The sequence below is a fragment of the Hemiscyllium ocellatum genome, chromosome 8 (assembly GCF_020745735.1).
Source record: "Hemiscyllium ocellatum isolate sHemOce1 chromosome 8, sHemOce1.pat.X.cur, whole genome shotgun sequence".
Classification (NCBI taxonomy): domain Eukaryota; kingdom Metazoa; phylum Chordata; class Chondrichthyes; order Orectolobiformes; family Hemiscylliidae; genus Hemiscyllium; species Hemiscyllium ocellatum.
The window spans coordinates 40,524,675-40,546,190 of record NC_083408.1 but is presented as its reverse complement, the minus strand read 5'-3'; the positions used below and the strand labels follow the sequence as shown (position 1 = coordinate 40,546,190).

At 45.0% G+C, this 21,516-nt stretch overlaps 1 protein-coding gene across 3 annotated transcripts in view; it reads left to right on the top strand.

Annotated features, from left to right (window-relative positions):
- The window catches only part of smoc1 (SPARC related modular calcium binding 1), a 243,621-nt gene that overhangs the window by 48,725 nt on the left and 173,380 nt on the right, over nt 1-21,516 (top strand). For 2 of the 3 annotated variants that reach the window (XM_060828349.1, XM_060828348.1), the window contains exon 6: nt 15,647-15,736. In XM_060828349.1, the coding sequence (XP_060684332.1) occupies nt 15,647-15,736 (90 nt within the window). The remainder of the gene's footprint in view (nt 1-15,646; nt 15,737-21,516) is intronic. The other variant, XM_060828350.1, reaches the window with a different exon arrangement.

Sequence of the window (21,516 nt, the reverse complement as noted above, 5' to 3'; positions counted from 1 at the left end):
CGTGTAAATGTTGCCCCTTTAAATTTTTCTCCTCTCACCCTAAATGCATGCCTTTGAGTTCTAGACTGTCCCTTCCCAGGGAAAAGTCCTTGTCTATTTACTCTATCCATGCGCCTCATGATTTTATGAACCTCTATAAGGTCACCCCTCAGCCTCCGACGCTCCAGGAAAAACAGTCTCAGCCTATTCAGCCTCTCCCTGTAGCTCAAACCCTCCTATTCTGATTACATTCTTGCACATCTTTTCTGAACCCTTTCAAGTTTCACAACATCCCTCCTTTAGCAGGGAGACCAGAATTGCACACAATATTCCAACAGTGGCCTAACTAATATCATATACAGCCGCAACATGACATGACCTTCCAACTCCTATAGGAGAAAGTGAGGACTGCAGATGCTGGAGATCAGAGCTGAAAATGTGTTGCTGGAAAAGTGCAGCAGGTCAGGCAGCATCCAAGAAGCAGGAGAATCGACATTTTGGGCATGAGCCCTTCTTCAGGAAGATTCCTGAAGAAGGACTCGTGCCCGATATGTCGATTCTCCTGCTCCTTGGATGCTGTCTGACCTCCTTCCAACTCCTATACTCAATGTTCTGACCAATGAAAGGAAAACATAACAAATGCCTTCTTTACTATCCTATCAACTTGCAACTCTACTTTCAAGGAACTCTGACCCTGTACTCCAAGGTCTCTTTGTTCAGCAACACTACCCAGGACCTTATTATAAAGTGTATAAATCCTGCCCTGATTTGCCGTTCCAAAATGCAGCACCTCACATGTATCGAAATTAGACTCCATCTGCCAGTCCTTGCCAATTTGCCCATCTGATCAAGATCCTGTTGTAATCTGAGGTAACCTTCTTCACTGTCCACTACTGCTCCAATTTTGGTGTCATCTGCAAACCTACTGACTACACCTCCTGCATTCACATCCAAATCATTTATAGAAGGGATGAGAGGGTCGGATAGTTCTGTTAAATAATCAATGTAGGAGCAATAGGCTGAATGGCTTTCTGTGACCTCTATCTCCATTTTGAACTGCACTCTGACCTTTTGAAATAATTATTGCACTTTCCAAACACAGCTGTCAAATTCTTTCCAGCAGGCTGTGGTTTATTGTGTTTACCTATTTGATTTCCTTTTCTTCCCTACTTCAGACCATTCCTCTGCCAACCTTGCCTTTCATTCCCAATGCACAAAGCCTCGCAGTTTCAGAGGACAGGGGTTTATTTGGACCCAGGAGTTCCCTTCAAATCTCCAGCTGTGTATTTCCCTAACCTCATGGCAGCACAGGAACTGTAAACTTAGTGAGGTACACTCTCAGCTTTTTCTCCATCTGGATTGCAACACTTTGCAACTCTGGCCTTTGGCGCTTAGGTGCCATCTGCATCCACATTTACAAATACTGCCCACTCTCCCAGCCACATCTGCACCCTTCCCCCTCAAGGCCAGGAGAAGAGAAGATGACTGACAGGCATCCCCAGGACTCTGAGCTCAGCAAACGCCTGGCTGGCAGCCAGATGCTAAAACATTCAGCTTCCAGCCAGCAATACCTTAGTCTCATCCAGCAAGGCAAAACTTAATTGGTGTTTTATTTTTCATGTAGAGCTTTATCAGTGATCCTTCATCTGGTACTTAGCTCTTCAATGAAAGGCTAAATCTCATTATCTTCATTTATTGTCTCACTTGCTGATTTATCATTGTTTGTAAAAGGAGAACCCTGAGTCTGCTTATTGTAATGTGCTTTGTGCGCTTGGAGTGATGTGCTCAGAGATGGACAAGGGAATGGGTTTTTTGTGTTGATGAGTATTTGATGTAGTTGTATTGGAATAAATGCAACAAATCCAGTGATTGAGATAGCAGCTGGATGTGAAATACAAGAGATTCATTTTGATTTCAACGAGACAATGTTCTACTTGCCGAAGAGCTGAATGAATGTGTTATTTGTTCCCTGATTTTTAAGAAAACATATTGCTGCTTCTCTACAACTGAGGTTCCTCCTCATCCTGTGTCTTGTGCCAACCTCAACTGCTTTGGAAGTCAGGTTGTTTGTCATCTCTCTCTCTCTCTCTCTCTCTACACTTTTCCCATGCAGTGGAAATGATTGGCAGGGGAATCAATGGCGTGGTAGGCTGTGATAGGATCAGTCACAGAACCATAGAGGTCACAGAAGTATTATTGTGTAGAAGGAGGCCATTTGGCCCATGGTGCCTGCACTAATTGAACTGACCTGATGCCAATCTCCTGCCTTATCTCCATAGCCTTGCACATTATTTTTATCCAGCTAACCATTCAGTGCTCTGTTGAATGCCTTAAGTCCACCACATTTCCAGGTTGTTCATTCCATACCCTGACTACTCGCTGAGTGAAAACGTTTCTTCTCATCTCAGATTTGCCCCTTTTGCGGTCACTTGAAACCCTTCTCCTCTCGGTCTTGACCCTTTCATAAGCGGGTGTAATTTCTCCTTATTTACTCAATCCAGCCTGCTCATGATCATGAAAACCAGTATCAGACCCCCTCTGAGCTGTCTTCTGTCCAAGGAGAACTTTACATTGCCAGGAATCGAGCTGACACCACGGCTGGTTCTCGATGGTGGGAAGGCTCTGTAGCTGTATGATCCTGAGGCTCGCTGGGGCGGTCAGAACTCCTGGGGCTCTGGTCTGTGCAGGACATCCTCCTTGCTTACCCAGGGAAGGTGATGGCCTAGCAGTATTATCATTGGACTGTTACTCCAGAGACAGCTACACTGGGCCATCCCCCACCTTTTCCTCCACTACATCGATGACTGTATCGGCGCTACCTCGTGCTCCCACGAGGAGGTTGAACAGTTCATCCACTTTACTAACACCTTCCACCCCGACCTCAAATTTACCACCCGGACCATCTCAGACTCCTCCCTCCCCTTCCTAGACCTCTCCATTTCTATCTTGGGCGACTGACTCAACACAGACATTTACTACAAATTGACTGACTCCCACAGCTACCTAGATTACACCTCCTCCCACCCTGCCCTCTGTTAAAACGCCATCCCATATTCCCAATTCCTCCACCTCCACCGCATCTGCTCCCAGGAGGACCAATTCCACTACCGAACAACTCAAATGGCCTCCTTCTTCAAAGACCGCAATTTCCCTCCAACATGGTCGACGACGCTCTCCACCACATCTCCTCCACTTCCCGCACCTCTGCCCTTGAACCCCGCCCCTCCAAGCGCCACCAGGACAGAACCCCACTGGTCCTCACCTTCCACCCCACCAATCTCCGGATACATCGTATCATCCTTCGTCATTTCCGCCTCCTCCAGACAGACCCTACCATCAGGGATATATTTCCCTCCCCACTCCTATCAGCATTCAGGAGTGACCACTCCCTCCGCAACTCCCTCGTCAGGTCCACACCCTCCCACCAACCCAACCTCCACTCCCGGCACCTTCCCCTGCAACCTCAAGAAGTGCAAAACTTGCGCCCACACCTCCTCCCTCACTTCCCTCCAAGGCCCCAATGGATCCTTCTATATCCGTCGCAAATTCACCTGCACCTCCATACACATCATTTAATGTATCCGCTGCACCCGATGTGGTCGCCTCAACCACAGGCTGCCTACTTGCGGAACATTTCAGGGAACACCTCTGGGACACCCGCACCAACCAACCCAACTGTCCCATGGCTGAACACTTTAACTCCCCCTCCCACTCCACCAATGGCATGCAGGTCCTTGGCCTCCTCCATCGTCAGACCATGGCTACACAACGCCCGGAGGAAGAGTGCCTCATCTTCCGCCTAGGAACCCTCCAACCACAAGGGATGAATGTAGATTTCTCCAGCTTCCTCATTTCCCCTCCCCCCACCTTATCTCAGTCCCAACCCTCGGACTCAGCACCGCCTTCTTGACATGCAATCTTCTTCCCGACCTCTCCGCCCCCACCCACTCTCCGTCCTATCACCCTCACCCTCACCTCCTTCCACCTATCGTATTCCCAGCGCCCCTCCCCCAAATTCCCTCCCCCCCTACCTTTTAGCTCAGCCCGCTTGGCACACCGGCCTCATTCCTGAAGAAGGGCTTATACCCGAAACGTCGATTCTCCTGCTCCTCGGATGCTGCCTGGCCTGCAGTGTTTTTCCAGCACCACATTTTTCAACTCTGGTACTCTAGCGACCCAGGTAAAGGTCTTAGGACTCAGGTATGAAGCCTACCAGGGAATTTGAATTCAATACAAATCTGCAATTAATAATCTGGTGATGATCACGAATCCATTGCCTATTGTTTGGAAAACCCACCTGGTTCACTAATGCCCTGTAGGAAAGGAATCTGCCATCCTTACCTGGTGTAGACTACATGTGACTCCAGACCCACAGCAATGTGGTGGACTCTTAACTATCTTCTGGTGTGAGCAAGAAATGTTGGCCTGGTCAGTGATACCCTCATGAATGAATAAAAAAACTCTCCTTTTCCTGGAACAAAAAGGCTTGTTTGATGTCACCAGGGCAAGGAAGTAGAAACAAACACAGAAGACTTAAACCTCAGTATGTCATCATTGCTGCTGTTTGTATCACCAACTCACACTATCTTGGCTTTGATTAAAATCTGTTCAAACCGTGTTCCTGATGGAAGCAGACTCAACTTTGGGAGGTGAAGGAACATACACACCCGCCATCTCTCTCTCTCTCTCTCACACTCACATACACACACGCCATCTCTCTCTCTCACACACACACATGCCATCTCTCTCTCTCACACACACACATGCTCTCTCTGTTTCACACACATACCATCTCTATCTCTCTTTCTCTCTCACACTCTCACATACACGCGCGCACACATATAGTCACACTCACGCTCACTCTTTCTCATACACACACATATGCACACACACAATCACACTCACGCTGTCTCTCACACATACGCACACACACTCACTCTCACGCACACACATAAACACATGTTCTCTCTCACACTCACACATACACACACTCTCACACACACACTATCTTACACACACTTTCTCACATACGCACACTCTCTCTCATACTCTCACACACTCTCTCACAACTCTGTCTCACACATACGTGCACATACTCACTCACACACACACACACTGCCTCTCTCACATCCTCTCTCTCACACACACACACACACACTCTCACGCACATGCACATGCACGCACACATACTTTCTCTCTCTCTCTCTCACACACACACACACACACACACACACACACACACACACACACACACACACACACACTCTCTCACATACATACACACACCCACAAACACACACACACACACACACACACACACACATACAGAATCTCAAACCCTTTGGCAGGGTGAAGAATTGGAGGGGGGGGAGCATGGAAGTTAGATTCACAAGTCTGCAGAGATTGATGGGAGGCTAGAATAGTCTACAAGGACAAACATATAGAAGTAAATGCTAATACTTTTTCTGGAAAGCCAATAGAACTTGGAAATGATAAAACTGGTCTGAACCCATCTTATATACCTAAATATGGAATTCCAGTTTAGACCAGTCCAAACTGGAATTGGTTTTTCACTGTTTTTGCCGTCTGGCTCATGTGTGGAATAAATGCCAGCATGGAGCTGTTGGGTCCATTAGACTGCCTCCATGTTGTGTGTAACAAGGAGACAACGTTCAAATGATGGTTATAAGCTGGTAAATGTCCCGTCAAACATTTTAAAGAAAAAGACAAATGCTGAAGATCACAAAGAAAATGCATCTAATGGGCAAATAAATACCTGAAAGCAGGACAATTAAAACTGTGATATTGAGAGGAGGCAACAAAACATTCACTTACTGCTGCATCTTCCCATCACACCCTCATTAACTGCTTCAGATCAGTTGTGTTTCACAAAGGAATAAATTAGTGTTGAGGCCACACATGGCAGCCATTGAATCATACACCACAGAAGCACACCATTCAGCCCATTATGCCAGTGTTGGACAATAGTCCTACCTCTCCTGCCCACTCCTCAGCCTTGCATTTTGTCCTTGATGAGCATTGGTGGAATTCCCTTTCGAAGGTTTCCCTCACAGTGCCAGGGACCTGCGTTTGATTCTACCCTCGGGTGACTTCCCTTGTGGAGTTTGCACATTCTCCCTGTATCTGCGGGAGTTTCCTCTGGGTGCTCTGGTTTCCTCCCACTGTCCAAAGATGCGCAGGTTAGGTGGATTAGCCATGGAAAATTGTCCGATAGTGTCCAGGGATGTGCAGGCTGGGTGGATTAGCCATGGGAAATGCAGCTTTATAGGGATAGGGTGGGTGGGAGTAGGTCTGGGAGGGATCCTCTTTGTAGGGTTGGTCGGGATTCGATGGGCTGAATGGCCTGCTTCCGCACTGTAAGGATTCTGTGACAGAGTTATGATTTAGTCTGCTTCCACCATCCTTTCAGGCAGTGCTGTTACAATTTGCTATGTGCAAGGTTCTTTTGAAAATTAATTAAAATTGACATCCACTGGTTAACAACAAGTTTGAAAGTTTATGCCTATTTACTCAATCAAAACTTCATTATATAATGGACTATCACAACAATCCTGCACCTATATAATGGCCATGGACAGTAAGAGGCAAGGCAGTGACAAGGCTGAGATGGTCTGTTTGAGCAGTATTACACTGGGTATTACACATCACACAGAGGCAATGCAGAGAGGGGGCTCTTTGTCCTGTCTTAAGAATCAATGCATTGTGCACCTCAGACAATTAACTCTGCTATTGACTGTCGCCTTCTAAAGCCGCTGTTGATTTCCACCCACCCCCCGCGCCACCTCCCCTCTCTCTTGTGCGCTTTTCAAAACGCTATCGCACAGAGCTCTGAAAATTCAGCAATAATAGGGGTGAAGATCAACATTGTTCACATTGGAACATTTTTTTCTGCTCCTCACAGCGAATTTGTCAATCAGATCTGAAAGGCAGAAAAAGGGGGCTTTGAATTTTGATCATTGGGAGCTGGAGTGCCTCCCAGCTGCATGTGTAGGATGTGGACTGGTGAGAAGGGAAGGCACAATCACATAGTTTAACACTGGGATTTGGGTTTGTGGGGGGTAGAGTGGTGGGAGCTATCATCATTGAGACAGTGCTGCTTTATCTAACTGCACCTGCAGAAGAGAAGGAGGGAAGGATTGCTTTCTTTTCCTTCCTTCACATCTTTCCTTTATTAATTAGCCCTCGGAGCTCCGACTGCAAGCGTTGGAAAATAAAATAAATACTGTCATGAGAGAGATTTGACAGAAACATGTTTACCGTAGAAGCCACTTTTTATTGTGTAACATAAAGTTATAAGCACTCCTCACTGAGTTTCTGGTTCTCATTAGATTTATTTTTATTCTGAGACCGCTTCTCTATCAAAGTCTAAATTTATCTGCAATTTAAACTTTAAAAAAAAATTTCCCCAACCCCTTCATCAAACCAGTCTCCAACAGGGTTCACTGAATAGTGACCGCTGGTTGCTTCCCCTCCTATACTGCAAGATCTGGCCTCCATCTCCTGTGCCTTCCTACCATCCAGGACAAGGTGGCAGACCAGCATGGTCTTGCTAACACTCCTCACCTACACATGTTGAGCCCTGAAGGGAAGCAAGCATTGAGAGTCGACAGAAATCTGGACGGGTCAGCACCAGTAAAGGTTAAAGTTGAGTAGAGTTAGCTTCAGGGAGAATATTCATTCAGGGCATCATATATAAACAGATATTGCTGAAAGAAAAGAGGAGTTACTGAATTCTGCATGGCCTACACTGCTGAAAGATTCCCCTCACGTCTTGTAAATATAGCACACAAGTAAAACTTATTATTTTTTACAAAATTCGCAACAGATTAGGTAAGAGCTAACTAGGAATAAACTCGAATCTCTTCCCTACAAGAAATAAGTGCACATTATATTCACCCGTGTGTGTTTACTTGCCTATTGTGAACAGTTAGCTTGACATCTGGTGGCCTTCATAATGAGCCAGATCAGATTCTGTCAACACTAGTGTCTACACTGATTGCAGCTGTGTTGTTTAAACAAGTTGACACTTCTCACCTCTTCAGATCAAAATGTGAGTGATGAATCTTGTTCTATCCATTGCGTAACCCGACTGAAACAAAACCATTAAAATATAAAACCTAACAGGCCTGCTAGTAGTCAGTGCAATGAAGCACACAGGGTAAGCTGACCCTCAAATGGTAGGTATCTAGTCATGGCTCATTGAGGGGAACAATTGTTTTGGAGTCACTTTGACCTCGTCTGATACTGTAAAAGAGATGATAGTTGGCAGGCTTCTCTACAACCCTCCATTGATTTCAGTGGAGATACCATCACATAAAGTCAGCACTCCCCCTTTCTCTGAGGCTAAGTTCAGTTAAGGCATAACAGCCTTAATAAAACTACATTGGAACTGTTTTGTAGATTGCTTTTCAGGCGTTTCCCTGTGAAGGTCTGTGCTCTTGGATTTGACTGAGGTCAACCCACAGTCAGTGGTGTGTCAGCCCTCATCCATCTGCCTGCTGGGAAGTGCCAAGCTAAACTGATAATCCCTGACGTGACTGATCGCCACAAGCTGCATGCTGTTAACCAAGCTCCTTTATCATTGAGCAGAGCACACCGAGTGCTGTCTTTTTTTTCATTCCCTCGCCTTGCATCAGGTGGTGAGGAACAAGAATCCTTAATCCTTTTCAAATGAGGTTGCCGAGAAGCTGACTCAAGGGGCCGAATGGCCTGATCTTATTTCCTAGGTGGTTACTTAGAAGCTGCGGTAATTGGGGGGAGTACTGAAATCCAGACATTAGTGCTTTGAAGGCTGCGATTGATGCTGAACTTTGACCCCTTCGTGTCTGAGGGCTACTGCTGTGAATGGTCTAACCTAGCAATGGTTGGGCTTGGCCTCATTTCATTGAGCTTCCCTTTGCAATTAAACCGTCTACTGAAGGCTAGAATCTTCTCCTTCAGGTACAGGAAGGAAATGCTAAGCTTACTTTGGAAGCCTGGCTTTTCCCTCCTTTCGTTCCCTAGAGATGGAGAGGGGACACAACTGCACTGCAGCTCTTGAGCAGCCTACTCTGGATAGGCCCAGAGTCTTACAAAGCAGCAGATTCACTGAGGGCCACAAGTGAAGGGAACGTAGGCCATCGATAAAGCCATAGCACCCACATAGACAGGAGTTCTGGATTCTCAAATTTCATTTAAATTGGCTTTATCTCCGTTCGTTATGGCCTGAGTCTTTCCCCTCTGTTGAGGAAGCCCCCTTTTCCCCACCCTTTGGGATGAAGGAAAGCTATCTGTGCCGCACTATCTCGAGGTAAGGCTGTTGACCATCTGCAGACAGCAGGAGCAAGTACAGTTCCAATGACTTGGTGAAGCACACCCAAGAATTATCTTCAGGCCAGCTTGGCTACTGTTGAGTTTCCGTGGCCTATTAAAATGCAGAGTTGGCCCCCACTGGCCCTCATTTCAGGTGTGGGGAGGAAGGGGCTTTGGATGGCCCTTGGTCAGCTGACACCTCTTTGTAATCAGGAACAGGGACAGAAGAGAGGAAAAGACAGACATCAATTTCCATTTGTTTGCTTATTTGGCCTCTCCACCTCTCCTGAAGGGTCTGATTCCCAGATTCCAGCAGTTCTCTGGTATTTAGTGAAAGGACCATTCCTTGTACAGGGACAGCCTATATCAGACTGTTATTTCTCCCTGTGGGCATTACATAACATGTACAGAGTTTATCCTGTCTATTTGTACACGTGCCTTAAGTACCAGCACTCGGCGGCTGTTCTGGGGCCGTGCCTTTTATGGTTTGACTCATTTGAATCTGGTGGGTTCGATCACAGACCAGGAATTTTTTGTGGGTTCACACAATGTTTCGGTTTGTTAGATAACGGTAATCCGAAATCTGTGCAAATTCAAAAGCCAGCACAGAGTTGCTCCCAAGACAGATGTATTTTAGGCATCATGAGACAATAACATATAGGTAAGAAATAGGTCATTCTGCTCATTGAGTCTACTCCACCTTTGAACATGGCTGATACATTTCTCAATCCCATTCTCTTGCCTTTTCTCAGAATCCTTTGATTCCCTAACTAATCAAGAACCTATCTATCTCCGTCATAGATACATTCAATGACTTGGCCTCCAAAGCCTTCTGTGACAATGAGTTCCATAGATTGACTCTGGCTGAATAAATTCCTCCTCATCTCAGTTCTGAAGGGTCGTCCCTTCACTCTGAGACTGTGCCATCAGGTCCTAATCTCTCCTACTAGTAGAGAGATCTTCTCCATATCCACTCTTTCTAGGCCTCCTGTAAGTCTTCTGTAAGTTTCAATGAGATTCTTCTGACACTCTGGAGGCAGCAAGCATGTTTCCGCTGATGGGTGAGTCCAGAACCAGAGGACACAGTTTAAAAATAAGGGGTAGACCATTTAGAATAGAGTTGAGGAGAAACTTCTTCACCCAGAGACTGGTGGATAAAAGGAATGCTGTGCTCCAGAAGGCAGTGGAGGCCAAGTCTCTGGTTACTTTCAAGAAAGAGATGGGTAGAGCTCTTAAAGATAGTGGAATCAAGGATTATGGGGATAAGACAGGAGCAGGATACTGATTATGGATGATCAGACATGATCATAATAAATGGTGGTGCTGGATCAAAGGCCCGAATGGCCTACTCCTGCACCTATTGTCTATTGTCCTCCTAATCCTTCTAAACTCCACTGAGTACACATCCAGAATCTCAACTGCTCCTCACATGACAAGACCTTCATCCCCCTGGGATCATTCTTGCAAGGCTGTGTATGAGTCTCACTTGTTAACAGCCTGTTCAACTATGGCAAATATCAGAGTCCAAAATGGTGCTCACCCAACATTGACTCATATGCTCCTTCCAGCTTCTGATTGGTCACCAGGACTAGGAAACTTGACCAGACTGTCTTCACACATTTTCCTCAGCCAGGGTTACTGAGGTACTCAGTCCACAGCCATTACCATGAACGTGACATGTTTTGGACCAGCATCTTCGACCGTGCTTGGAGTTTTCTGACTGTCACTGGACTCACGTATGTTGAGTTGCTGATTGGTATTTGTTTGACATCCTGTGAATGTTGTAGGGAAAAGCAAAATGTTGCTGGGTGAGATGCTAAACAAAAGTTACTGCCTGCTTTATGTTTTGCAAATGGCCATTTAGGACTTGTGTTTTTAACCTATTGAGTGCTACATTTCTTTTAGCAGCTTGCCATCCAACAGCATGTTTCTTAAGATCTGGAAACAAACAGCCGTGCCAAAAAAAAGTATGATTCTGCATTCTAAAATAGAGTTCATTTAAGTAAAATGGAAAGTGTCTCTTTGTGAGTAGTGTAAACTGGTAATGGACCCCAATTTTCTGACCCTTTTACATTCCTTATTGGTGTCTTTTAATTGCATTTAAATGGGTGAAAGTACTGGTTGTATATGGCAATGATTATTGAAGTGCCCCTGGAGTATTTTATGTGTTTTAAGTTGCCTGTCCTCTCTGATTTGTACACGGAGATTTCTGACCTTTCACTTTTTGTCGGTGAATCTGCTTTTCTTTAGCTTATGGGCATGTGCCTCCTAACACAAATCATTGCTTGCCTCACTGCAGATGATATGTTGATAATGGCTGCCGGTGTGTTTAGATGAGTCACCCAGTTTCCTAATATGTTTTCGCCTGCAGTTTGAACTCCCCCATCTTGCTAAGGTTACGAGTTCCTAGCGTGTTATTGCAGTTTACAAGCTTCCACAAAAAGGAAGGGTCACCATTACCATGGCAACTGAGGACACCTAACTCAGTCAGCAGCACCCCTCATTTTAAAAGAGGGTCACTCTACTCCCCATGACATTAAAAATGTCAAATCATGCATTGGTTGGAATTCAAAACATTATTTTCATTGGATATTAAATTCCTTTCGTTAAAAAGTGCAGTACAATTTAGTCATAAAAGACCCACAACTTTTGTCCGACTAGAGGTGTCTAAAATCAAAGTGGAGAGTTCAGCTATCCATTCAGCATTGGTCACATGACACCATCCTTTCACCCAGCAGGTCCTGCCCCTTTGCTTTATATTTGATATCTGGGTTCTCTTGCTCCAATAATTCCTGGGAGGAATTATAGATCTTGTACGGACAAACACAACTGATTTTAAAGTTTCACTCCCTGCATAGGATGAGCAGCCCAGTCACCAGTGTCAAGTTTGCGTGCCCAGGATAAATTCCACTTTTCTATCTTCAGGATGATAGGGTCTTTCAGTCCTTGCCCAGCATTGCCAAAGTCAAATTTGTGTCAGACTTGCTTCCAACTATGTCAGTAACATATTCCTTCCAAGACCTCTAAACTTACCACAGCGCAGCTTGGGTGCCGAATGAAAACTTCTCTAGCATAGACCATCCTGATTAAGGTAAATCACTTTAACCCTAAATACAACCATTCCGTACCGGGATGTCTTCAGAATTGACACTTTTATAAGCATTTCATTTAGTGGGCACCACTGCCTACCAATATGAGTCAATTCATCTTAAAAGTTTTCAAGTGGGGCAAGAAAATGTATGCGGGGAAAAAGTGAGGTCTGCAGATGCTGGAGATCAAAGCTGAAAATGTGTTGCTGGAAAAGCCCAGCAGGTCAGGCAGCATCCAAGGAACAGGAAATTCGACGTTTCGGGCATAAGCCCTTCATTCCTGACGAAGGGCTTATGCCCGAAACGTCGAATTTCCTGTTCCTTGGATGCTGCCTGACCTGCTGCGCTTTTCCAGCTAGAAAATGTATGCTGAAGGTGCATAAAACTTTACGCATAAAAAGAATGAATATGATCAAGCCGAATGCAGTGGGTTTGGAGATGTGAACCTTCTGGGTTGTGTGCATTATATGGTGTCACCCAGGACTCTCTTATATTGTGAATAGCCCGTGTGAACTGCCCCTCAGATCCCAGCCATGAATAGGGCAAGAATGGGAATGCTAGCCCTGGCTGATTGATGAGATAGTGATCAGCATATTGTGAAGGGGCCAGATGTTCAAAGGATATGAGACACTCATGATGCCAGTTGAACTGCAGAGCTATGGTGGACAAAATCAGAGGGGCAACACCCATGATAGTGAACTCAGTCATTGAAGTCAATAAAAACTGGGAGGGATGGAATAAAGTTGCCCTTTCACTCCCACTGCCCATAGTAAGACTCCATCTCATTGAAAAGTGCAGAAGCTCAGGCAGCATCAAAGGAACAGGAGAATCGGGCATAAGCCCTTCTTCAGGAAACTGCGAAACGTCGATTCTCCTGCTCCTTTGATGCTTCCTGACCTACTGCACTTTTCCAGCAACACATTTTTAAGCTCTGATCTCCAGCATCTGCAGTCCTCATTTTCTCCATCTCATTGAATCCTCAATCATGTGATATTTTGTGTTTCAGCCATTTTTAATTTTTATGATTGGATGTGGGCTGGAGAGGTAGCATTTTGTTGCCCCTTCCTGGTTTGTTTGGCAATTGCCTTTTTTAAAAACAAAAACACACCATTTGTTCCTCCTTTTATTTTTGCTCTAGGTTCTCCCCTCAATCCTGACCACTCTGGTCCTAATGTTGCAATGACATTTTAGTTCAGCAGTCATGCATCCATTCTTCATGTTGGTGTCTTTTGAAAGCTGGCACAGCTGACCCTGATCTAGCTCTCGCTCCAAAATCCACCACATGGACAATCCTCCCTTACTGTGTTTTTCTTTGCCCTTCCTTTCATGTAGGGTTCACTGGCTGGGCCAGTATTTGTTGTCCTTCCCTAATTTCCTTTGAGAAGGTGATGGTCAGCTATCTTCTGGAATCACTGCCATCCTTCTGATGTAGGTACGCCCATTGTACTGTCTAGAGACAGTTGCAGGAATTCAACACACGTATAGCGAAGGGTGGGTGATTATAATTTCAAATCAGGATGATGTGTGGGTTAGAGGGGATCTTGCAGGTGGTGATGTCTCCATGCAACTGCTGCTTTTGACCTTCTGGATGGTAGAGGTCATGGACTGGGAAGGAGTGTGGTCACAGTGCATCTTGTAGATCATACACACTGCTGTAGTTACGGCGGTGAAGGGAGTAAATGTTGAAGGTAGTTTATGGAGTGTGATATATCGGCTCTTTTGACCTGGAGGGGGTTGAACTTCTTGAGTGGACAGCACTCCACCAGACTCCTGACTTGTGCCTTCGAGATGGTGGGTATTATTGCCATTGCTGATGACTAGAACATACGAGCAAGGAACACAAGCAGGTTCTCCAGCTCTGCTCTGTCATTCTGGAAGATGATGGTTGTTTGACTTTAATCTTAACTCTGTTTTCCTGCATACCCCTGACAATCTTTGATCCCCATCAGTAATCAAGAATCTAGCCACCTCAGCCTTAAAGATTCTGTATCCACACTGCCTTTTGAGGAAAGGAATTTTAAGACACTCACTCTCTGAGAAGAAAAAGTATTTCCTCATAAATGAGTCAGCCTTTACTTTTGAACTATGACCCCTGGTTCTGGATTCTTCCACAAGAGGAAATATCTTTTCCCCATCCACCTGGTCAAGTCACCTCAAGATCGTATACACTTCAATTAAGTCACCTCTGACTTTTCTAAACTCCAGAAGTTACAGGCCTAGCCTGTCTGGCCTTTCCTCATCAGGCAATCCGTTCAGTCAGGGTCACCATCTCTGGTTAGACACCTTCCTGGAGCATTCCTCAAATGATCTCCTGCACCCAGCCACCCCGGATAGATAAACGGTCTTTTCTTCCCATCATCTCCAGTATTTTTATTATTAATAAACCTAAATTGAAACAAAATGAATGATTTGGCCATCTGGATTTTTGTGTTAGCAGCCCAATGTGTGGAAACCTGAGTATGACTTCTCTGTCCCAACATGTGGAAACAAAGTGACTCCCAACTGGGATTAACATAGTTTTTAGACCCCAAGACTACCACAACGTACAGATAGAACCCTTACCTTGTTGGAGCAGAGCACCTGGATTATAACCACGGTACGGTAAAGTATCCCTGGAGCCAATGAGCCTGTGAGTAAATCATTGAGGGGCTTTTAACTGAGGGCACCCTTGCTGGCCAAGTCTATGAGAATGAAACCATTGCCCCCAAGGACCCAATACATTTTAACAACTCTCAAAATCTGACTAAAGTACAGAGAATGGTCATTAGTCAGTAAAATGGAACTTACACTTCAGAAGTTTGCATCCAAATTCAGGGCAAAGTACACGTTCAGAATTTTTATGCACATTACAAATATTGTTGGCTATAAGAAAAGAAATAATTACAAATTTCAAAAATGTGTTCCCTTCAAATTCTAATGTGCCCTCACGGTGGCTGTCTGAGTTTTTTTTGAGGGAGGGGGGTTAGTTTTGATTCTTCACTAGCATGACATGGTAAGGTGCTGTTTTTATGTATTTTTGATCTTTATTCTGGATATTGCATGTTCTGTGTTTGCTTCTGTGTTTCCACAGTCATGAGTGACTGGAGGTGAGTGTTTCGCTTTGCATTACATGTCTTTCCTGAGGTGCTTCTCTGTCCTGACTCTCTGCGCGCTGTGAGCTATCTTTCTTTACTTTCCGTTTTTGTTCCTCAAGTGGCCGGGCCATGTGCAAATCCCATCATTCAATACTGCTGGAGAGTAGATAGTATTTACCTCAATAATGGTAGTTTCTTTTCAATTCTTTCTAACGCTAAATTCAGAAGACGTATCGAAGCCGACCCCAACCGCTGAAACCCAGCCAGTGTTTGACGGAGACGGTGAGTCCATTTCAAATCATCTTTCATCGTCTTGTATCTTTGGTGCGAAGGGTGAGGGAGGGTAGGTTGGCTACTTGAAGACTCCCATTTATTTTCCCACCAGCTATTGGGTTGCAGTCTGAGGGAGGGTTGTGAAAAGAAACATCCAATCTTGATTTAATTATTGGTGTCAAGGATGTGTTTGAGAAGCTAGTGTGATAACCATTAACTTGAAAGAATTCTCCAAGTATTATGGTTGTTAGTATTCCAAGAATGGAAAATCACCATGCCTCTTTCTCCAAACAAAAATACAGAAAGGCAAAATAATTTGGCTGCTGCAAATTTGAAATTAAGACAGAATATATCAGATACATTCAGCAGGTGTGGTAGCATCTATGGAGTATTAATATTCTCAGGTCTGGGGAAAAGATGCAAACTGTTTTTTGTTATCTTCTATGTATTTCACACCAGACCTGCTGAATATTTTCAGAATTTTCTGTCGTATTTTCTTCAAGTGATAGTAGACTGTATGAGAGTTACCCTTACAAAGCCTTGTGTACTACAAATGCAAATGAATAGCCCATGAAAATAAGGACCTTCAGTTTCACCATGGAAAGAGAAAAAAGACTCTGTGCATGATTAGAAGATTTATTTACTATTTCAAGTAACTTAAGGATGGTACTGATACTTAATGAGCTGTGAGAAAAGCCAATAGAACAACATCAGGACAGACTGAGCACAGGTGGTGTTGGTCAGGAAGGAGTCACCTCAAGAATCCTTGACATTGACTCTAGACCCATGATGTCTTAAAGTATCAGGTCAACCTTGGGGAAGGAAACTTGATCACTGTGTATCACTCATGCCCGAAACGTCGATTCTCCTGCTCCTTGGATGCTGCCTGACCTGCTGCGCTTTTCCAGCAACACATTTTCAGCACTGTGTATCACTGTCCCTTTGCCTGATGGACCTGTGCTCCAACATGTTGCACAACACTTGGAAGAATCACTGAGGGTGGCAAGTGTGCAGACTGTACTCTGGACAGGGGGTTTCAGTGTCCACAGCAAGGGTGGCTCAATAGCAGCACTAACGATGGAGCTGGTCGGGTCCTAAAGGACTGGGTCTCCAGCAAGTGGTGAAGGAACAAACAAGAGGGAAAAACATACTTGACCTCATCTTTACCAAGCTGCTGGCTCCAGATGTATCTGTCCATGACAGTGTCAGTAAGAGTGACCACCGTGCAGTTCTTGTGAAGACAAAGTCCTGCTCTCACATTGAGAATAACCTCCATCATGTTGTGTCGCACCATCACCGTGCTAAATGGGACAGACTTCAAATGGATTTGGCAACTCAGGTCTGGGCTTCCATGAGATTTTGAGGGCCATCAACAGGAGCAGAATTGTACCCCAGCACAATCTGTAACCACGTTGCCTGACTTCTCCTCCACTCAACCTTTACCGTCAAGCCAGAACACCAACCCTGGCTCAATAGAGAGTGCAGGAGGGCATGCCAGGAGCAGCACCAGGAGTACCTAAAAATCAAGTGTCGACCTGGTGAGCCACCACACAGGGCTCCTTGCATTCCAAAGAGCATAAGCAGCAAGTGACAGAGCTAAGTGCTCCGACAATCAGTGGATCAGACCTAAGCTCCGCAGTCCTGCCACATCCAGTTGTGAATGATAGTGGACAGTTAAACAACTCACTGGAGGAGGCAGCTCCACAGATATCCCCATCCTCAATGAAAGAGAGCCTAGAATATCAGTGGAAAAGATAAGGCTGTAACACTCTCAGCAATCTTCAGCTCCATCTCTGCCTCCTCCTGATGTCCCTTGTATCAGAGATGACAGTGTTCAGTCAATTCAGTCCACTTCATGTGTTTTGAAGAAGTGGTGTTGGTAGTGGATGCTGCAAAGGATGTGGACCTTGCCAGCAGATCAGTACTGATGATTTGTACTCCAGGACATGCCGTTCCCCTAGCCAAGTTCCTGTGCAGGTACAACATTGGCATCTGCCCGACCATTTGGAAAATTGCCTACGTGCACCCTGTACATAGTAAGCAGACAAATCCAATCCACCCAATTACTCCTCCTTCAATCTACACTCGGTCATCAATTAAGAGATGGAAGCTGTCATCAACAATGCTAACAGGCACTGTTCTGGTTGCCCTGCTATAGGAAGGATATTACTAAACTGGAGAGGGTTTGGGAAAGATTTATCTGGATGGTGCAGGGACTGGAGGATTGGATAGGCCAGAATGTATTTCATTGGAATGTAGGGGGTTGAGGGTTGACCTTATAGAGGTTTATAAAATCAGGAGGGGCATAAGTAAGATGAATGACAAGGGGTCTTTTCCCTAGGGTGGGGGAGTCCAAACCAAGGGGGCCTAATTTTAAGATGAGTGGAGAAAGATTTTAAAAGGACCTGAGGGGTAACATTTTCACACAGAGGATGGTTCATATGTGGAATGAACTGCCAGAGGAAGTGGGAGATATGGGTAAAGTTACAACATTTAAGACATTTGAATAAGTGCATGAAGAGGAAAAGTTTAGAGAGATATAGGTCAAATGCAGGGGACTAGTTTAGTTTGGGAACATGGTCAACATGGATGAGTGAGACCGAAGGGTCAGTTTCTGTGCTGTATGACTCAATGACTCTAGAACAAGCATCACTCTACTGACAACAAGCTGCTGATGCTGAGTTTGGGTTCTGCCAGGACCCCTCAGTTGCTGACCTCATTCCAACCTTGGTTCAAACATGGACGTCGCAGTTGAACTCGAGGTGAGGTGGGAGTGACAGCCCTTGACATCAAAGCTGCATTCGATTTTGTGTAACATTAAGGAGCCCTGGCAAAACTGGAATCAACTGGGGAAAACTCTCCTTGTTGGAGTCATATTCGCCACATAGGAAGATGGTTGTGGGGAGGTCAGTCATCTCAGCTCCAGACATCTCTGCAGGAGTTTCTCAGGGGAGTCTCCTGGGTCCAACCATCTAAGAACTGGGGATGTTCTCTGATGATTGTACAGTATTCAGAACCATTCATGACTGCTCAGACAGTGAAGCAGTCCATATTCAAAAACAGCAAGACTTAGACAATTCCAGGCTTGGGCTGAAAAGTCGCAAGTAACATTACACACAAATGCCAGGCAATGATCTTCTCCAATGAGAGAATGTGACTATTGCTCCTAGAAATTCAGTAGCATTAGCATCGCTGAATCTCCTTCAATCAATGTCCCAGGGATTACCATTGACACTGGACTCATCATATAAACACAGTGACTACAAGAGCAGATCAGAGGTTAGGAATACCATGGTGAATAACTTACGTCTTGACTCCCTAAAGCCTGTCCACCAAGGCAGACGTCAGGAGTGTGATGGAATACTCCCCACTTGCCTGGATGGGTGCAGCCCCAACAACACTCGAGAAGCTTGACACCATCCAGGACAAAACAACTCATTTCACTGGCTTCACGCTCAGAAACATAAACTCCTAACAGCATCAGTAATCAGTGGCAGCAATGTGTACCATCTCCAAGATGCAGCAGAGAAATTCTTCAAGCCTTCTTCAATAGCACCTTTCAAACAGAACATGGACTGCTGCGGCTCAAGAGGCAGCTCACCACCATTCTGAAGGTCAACTAAGGAGAGACGTTAATTGCTGACCCAACCAGTGACCATGAACAAGTTTAAAAAACGGTGCTCCTTTGGAACATAAGAGAAAAAAAAATTGATATGTCCCAGGCCCATTACATAATGGAGGGACCAGTGAAGTGGGTATATAGGAGTAATGATCACAAGCAAAAGAAATTCTACACGCACAAACATAATTTTAAGAATAAAAGTTTCTCAGCATAAATACTGAGACAAGCCAATATCTAAGCTGTTGGTCTAGCTGAATTAGGCAGAGGGGAAATCGGGTAGTCCTATTCTCTGGTGAGAGAGCTGGAAAAATTAGCTGGTCCACGTATCTCCTGTATCTGAATGGATTCCATACCCAGGATGAGTGCATTTTCCTTATACCTGTACTGTTGCAGAATGGATACTTCCTGTAGCTAACTAAATATCAAAAGTGAATGGAGTGAATCAAACTCACTTAACAAAGAATTAACAGCAATAAATTTCAAAGTGTGGAAAAATGGTGATATATTGTATGCTTCTTCCTAATACTAGACTCATAGGTTCCCTAGGTGTGGAAACAGACCATTTGGTCCAACAAGTCCATACCTACCCTCCAAAGAGTAACCCACCCAGACCCATTCCCCCATCATTGTACATTTAGCCCTGACTAATCGACCTAACCTACACATCCCTGAACACTACAGGGCCAATTCATCAAACTTGCACATCTTTGGAATGTGGGAGGAAACCCACACAGACCCAGGGAAAGCATGCAACCTTCACCTAGACAGTTGCTCAAGGTTGGAATTGAACCCAGGTCCCTAGCACTGTGAGGCAGCAGTGCTAACCACTGAGCCACAATGAGTAGAGCTGTGAGTTTTGTATTGAGTTCAGGATCAATGGTCAGTCACCTCTATTGACCTGTGACCATGTTGACAAAAGGGCAGCATCAGAAACTGGCCTTCAATATTTCCAAACACGAAGCCTTCACCTTCTCTCCCCAGCCCACTCCCAGATTCACATTGTTTCGCTGGACCAATGGTGAAATTAAACCCGGAGGCTGAGAATTTAGCATCAAGATTTTGTTTCACCACTGACTAAGCAAACAATTGGGCATTCACTTCACGAATCGGTGTGATGTCTCAACATTTCTCCATTCTGTGTGCTGGCTCGCAATCAGCTCAGGGGAGGTCTGTGCAAATCAATAGTCTGTTGGGAAGAACAAAAATAAAGCAGCTGTGGTTTTTAAGTATAGACCAAGAAGGCATAATAATAATGTTACTGAAGTCAAAATCTTACTGTGATATGTGTGCATGAGTGGAATTCTGTTAGTGCAGGATAAAATGTCCAATTCAAGAGTAAGAATTCCAGCTGGTGCCCCGTAGAATAATTTAGCAACCAAAAGAGAATTATGGTAATAGCTGTATCTTGGAATCCATGGCATCTACACAGTTATTGAGAGGGGGCTTTTGGTGAAATTACTCAGTGTTATTTGAGGATAGTTGTTTGATTCACTTGAAGCTTTTCCGCAGCTCCTACCCTGGAGGGGTATGGGTCAAGTGTGGGCAGCTGGGGCTAGTTTAGTTTGAGATTATGGTCGGCATGGACTGGTTGGACGGAAGGGTCTCTTTTGGCACTGTATGATTCTATAAGTTTTTTGTACCTCATGAGGTCCTTGTCAATGGTTTGTCCCTCAATTTGCAACATCTTAGGAGGATGTCAGCTTGTGCTTGGGGACGCAGGCACTTTCTATGCTCAGCCGTTGAAACTGTGTGCCTGATTCAGGCTAATGGCTTTTGAGGTCATTGGAGTCAACTCCGGAAAGATCAAATGGAGTCACCTAACTGGGCAGCTTACTGCCACAACCTGGTTCTGATCATAACACAGAGGAGCAGAACCAGGTCATTTGGCCCACTGGATCTGTTCTGTCTCTCAGTGACATCATGGCTGCTAGTCAGTGCCAGGCGCACACCTGCACAGGTGGCCATACCCAAGTGACCATTATTCACTGCAAGCCGTGTTCGTTGGTATTGACAGTTCATTTGATTTGGAGACATGTCAGTCAAGCCTTTCCCAGGTTTTATCCAGACAAGACCACTAGGTTAAATAAATGGTAGCTGTAGGGAGCAGTATGGTGGCTCAGTGGTTAACAGTGCTACCTCACAGCACCAGGGAACTGGGTTCGATTCC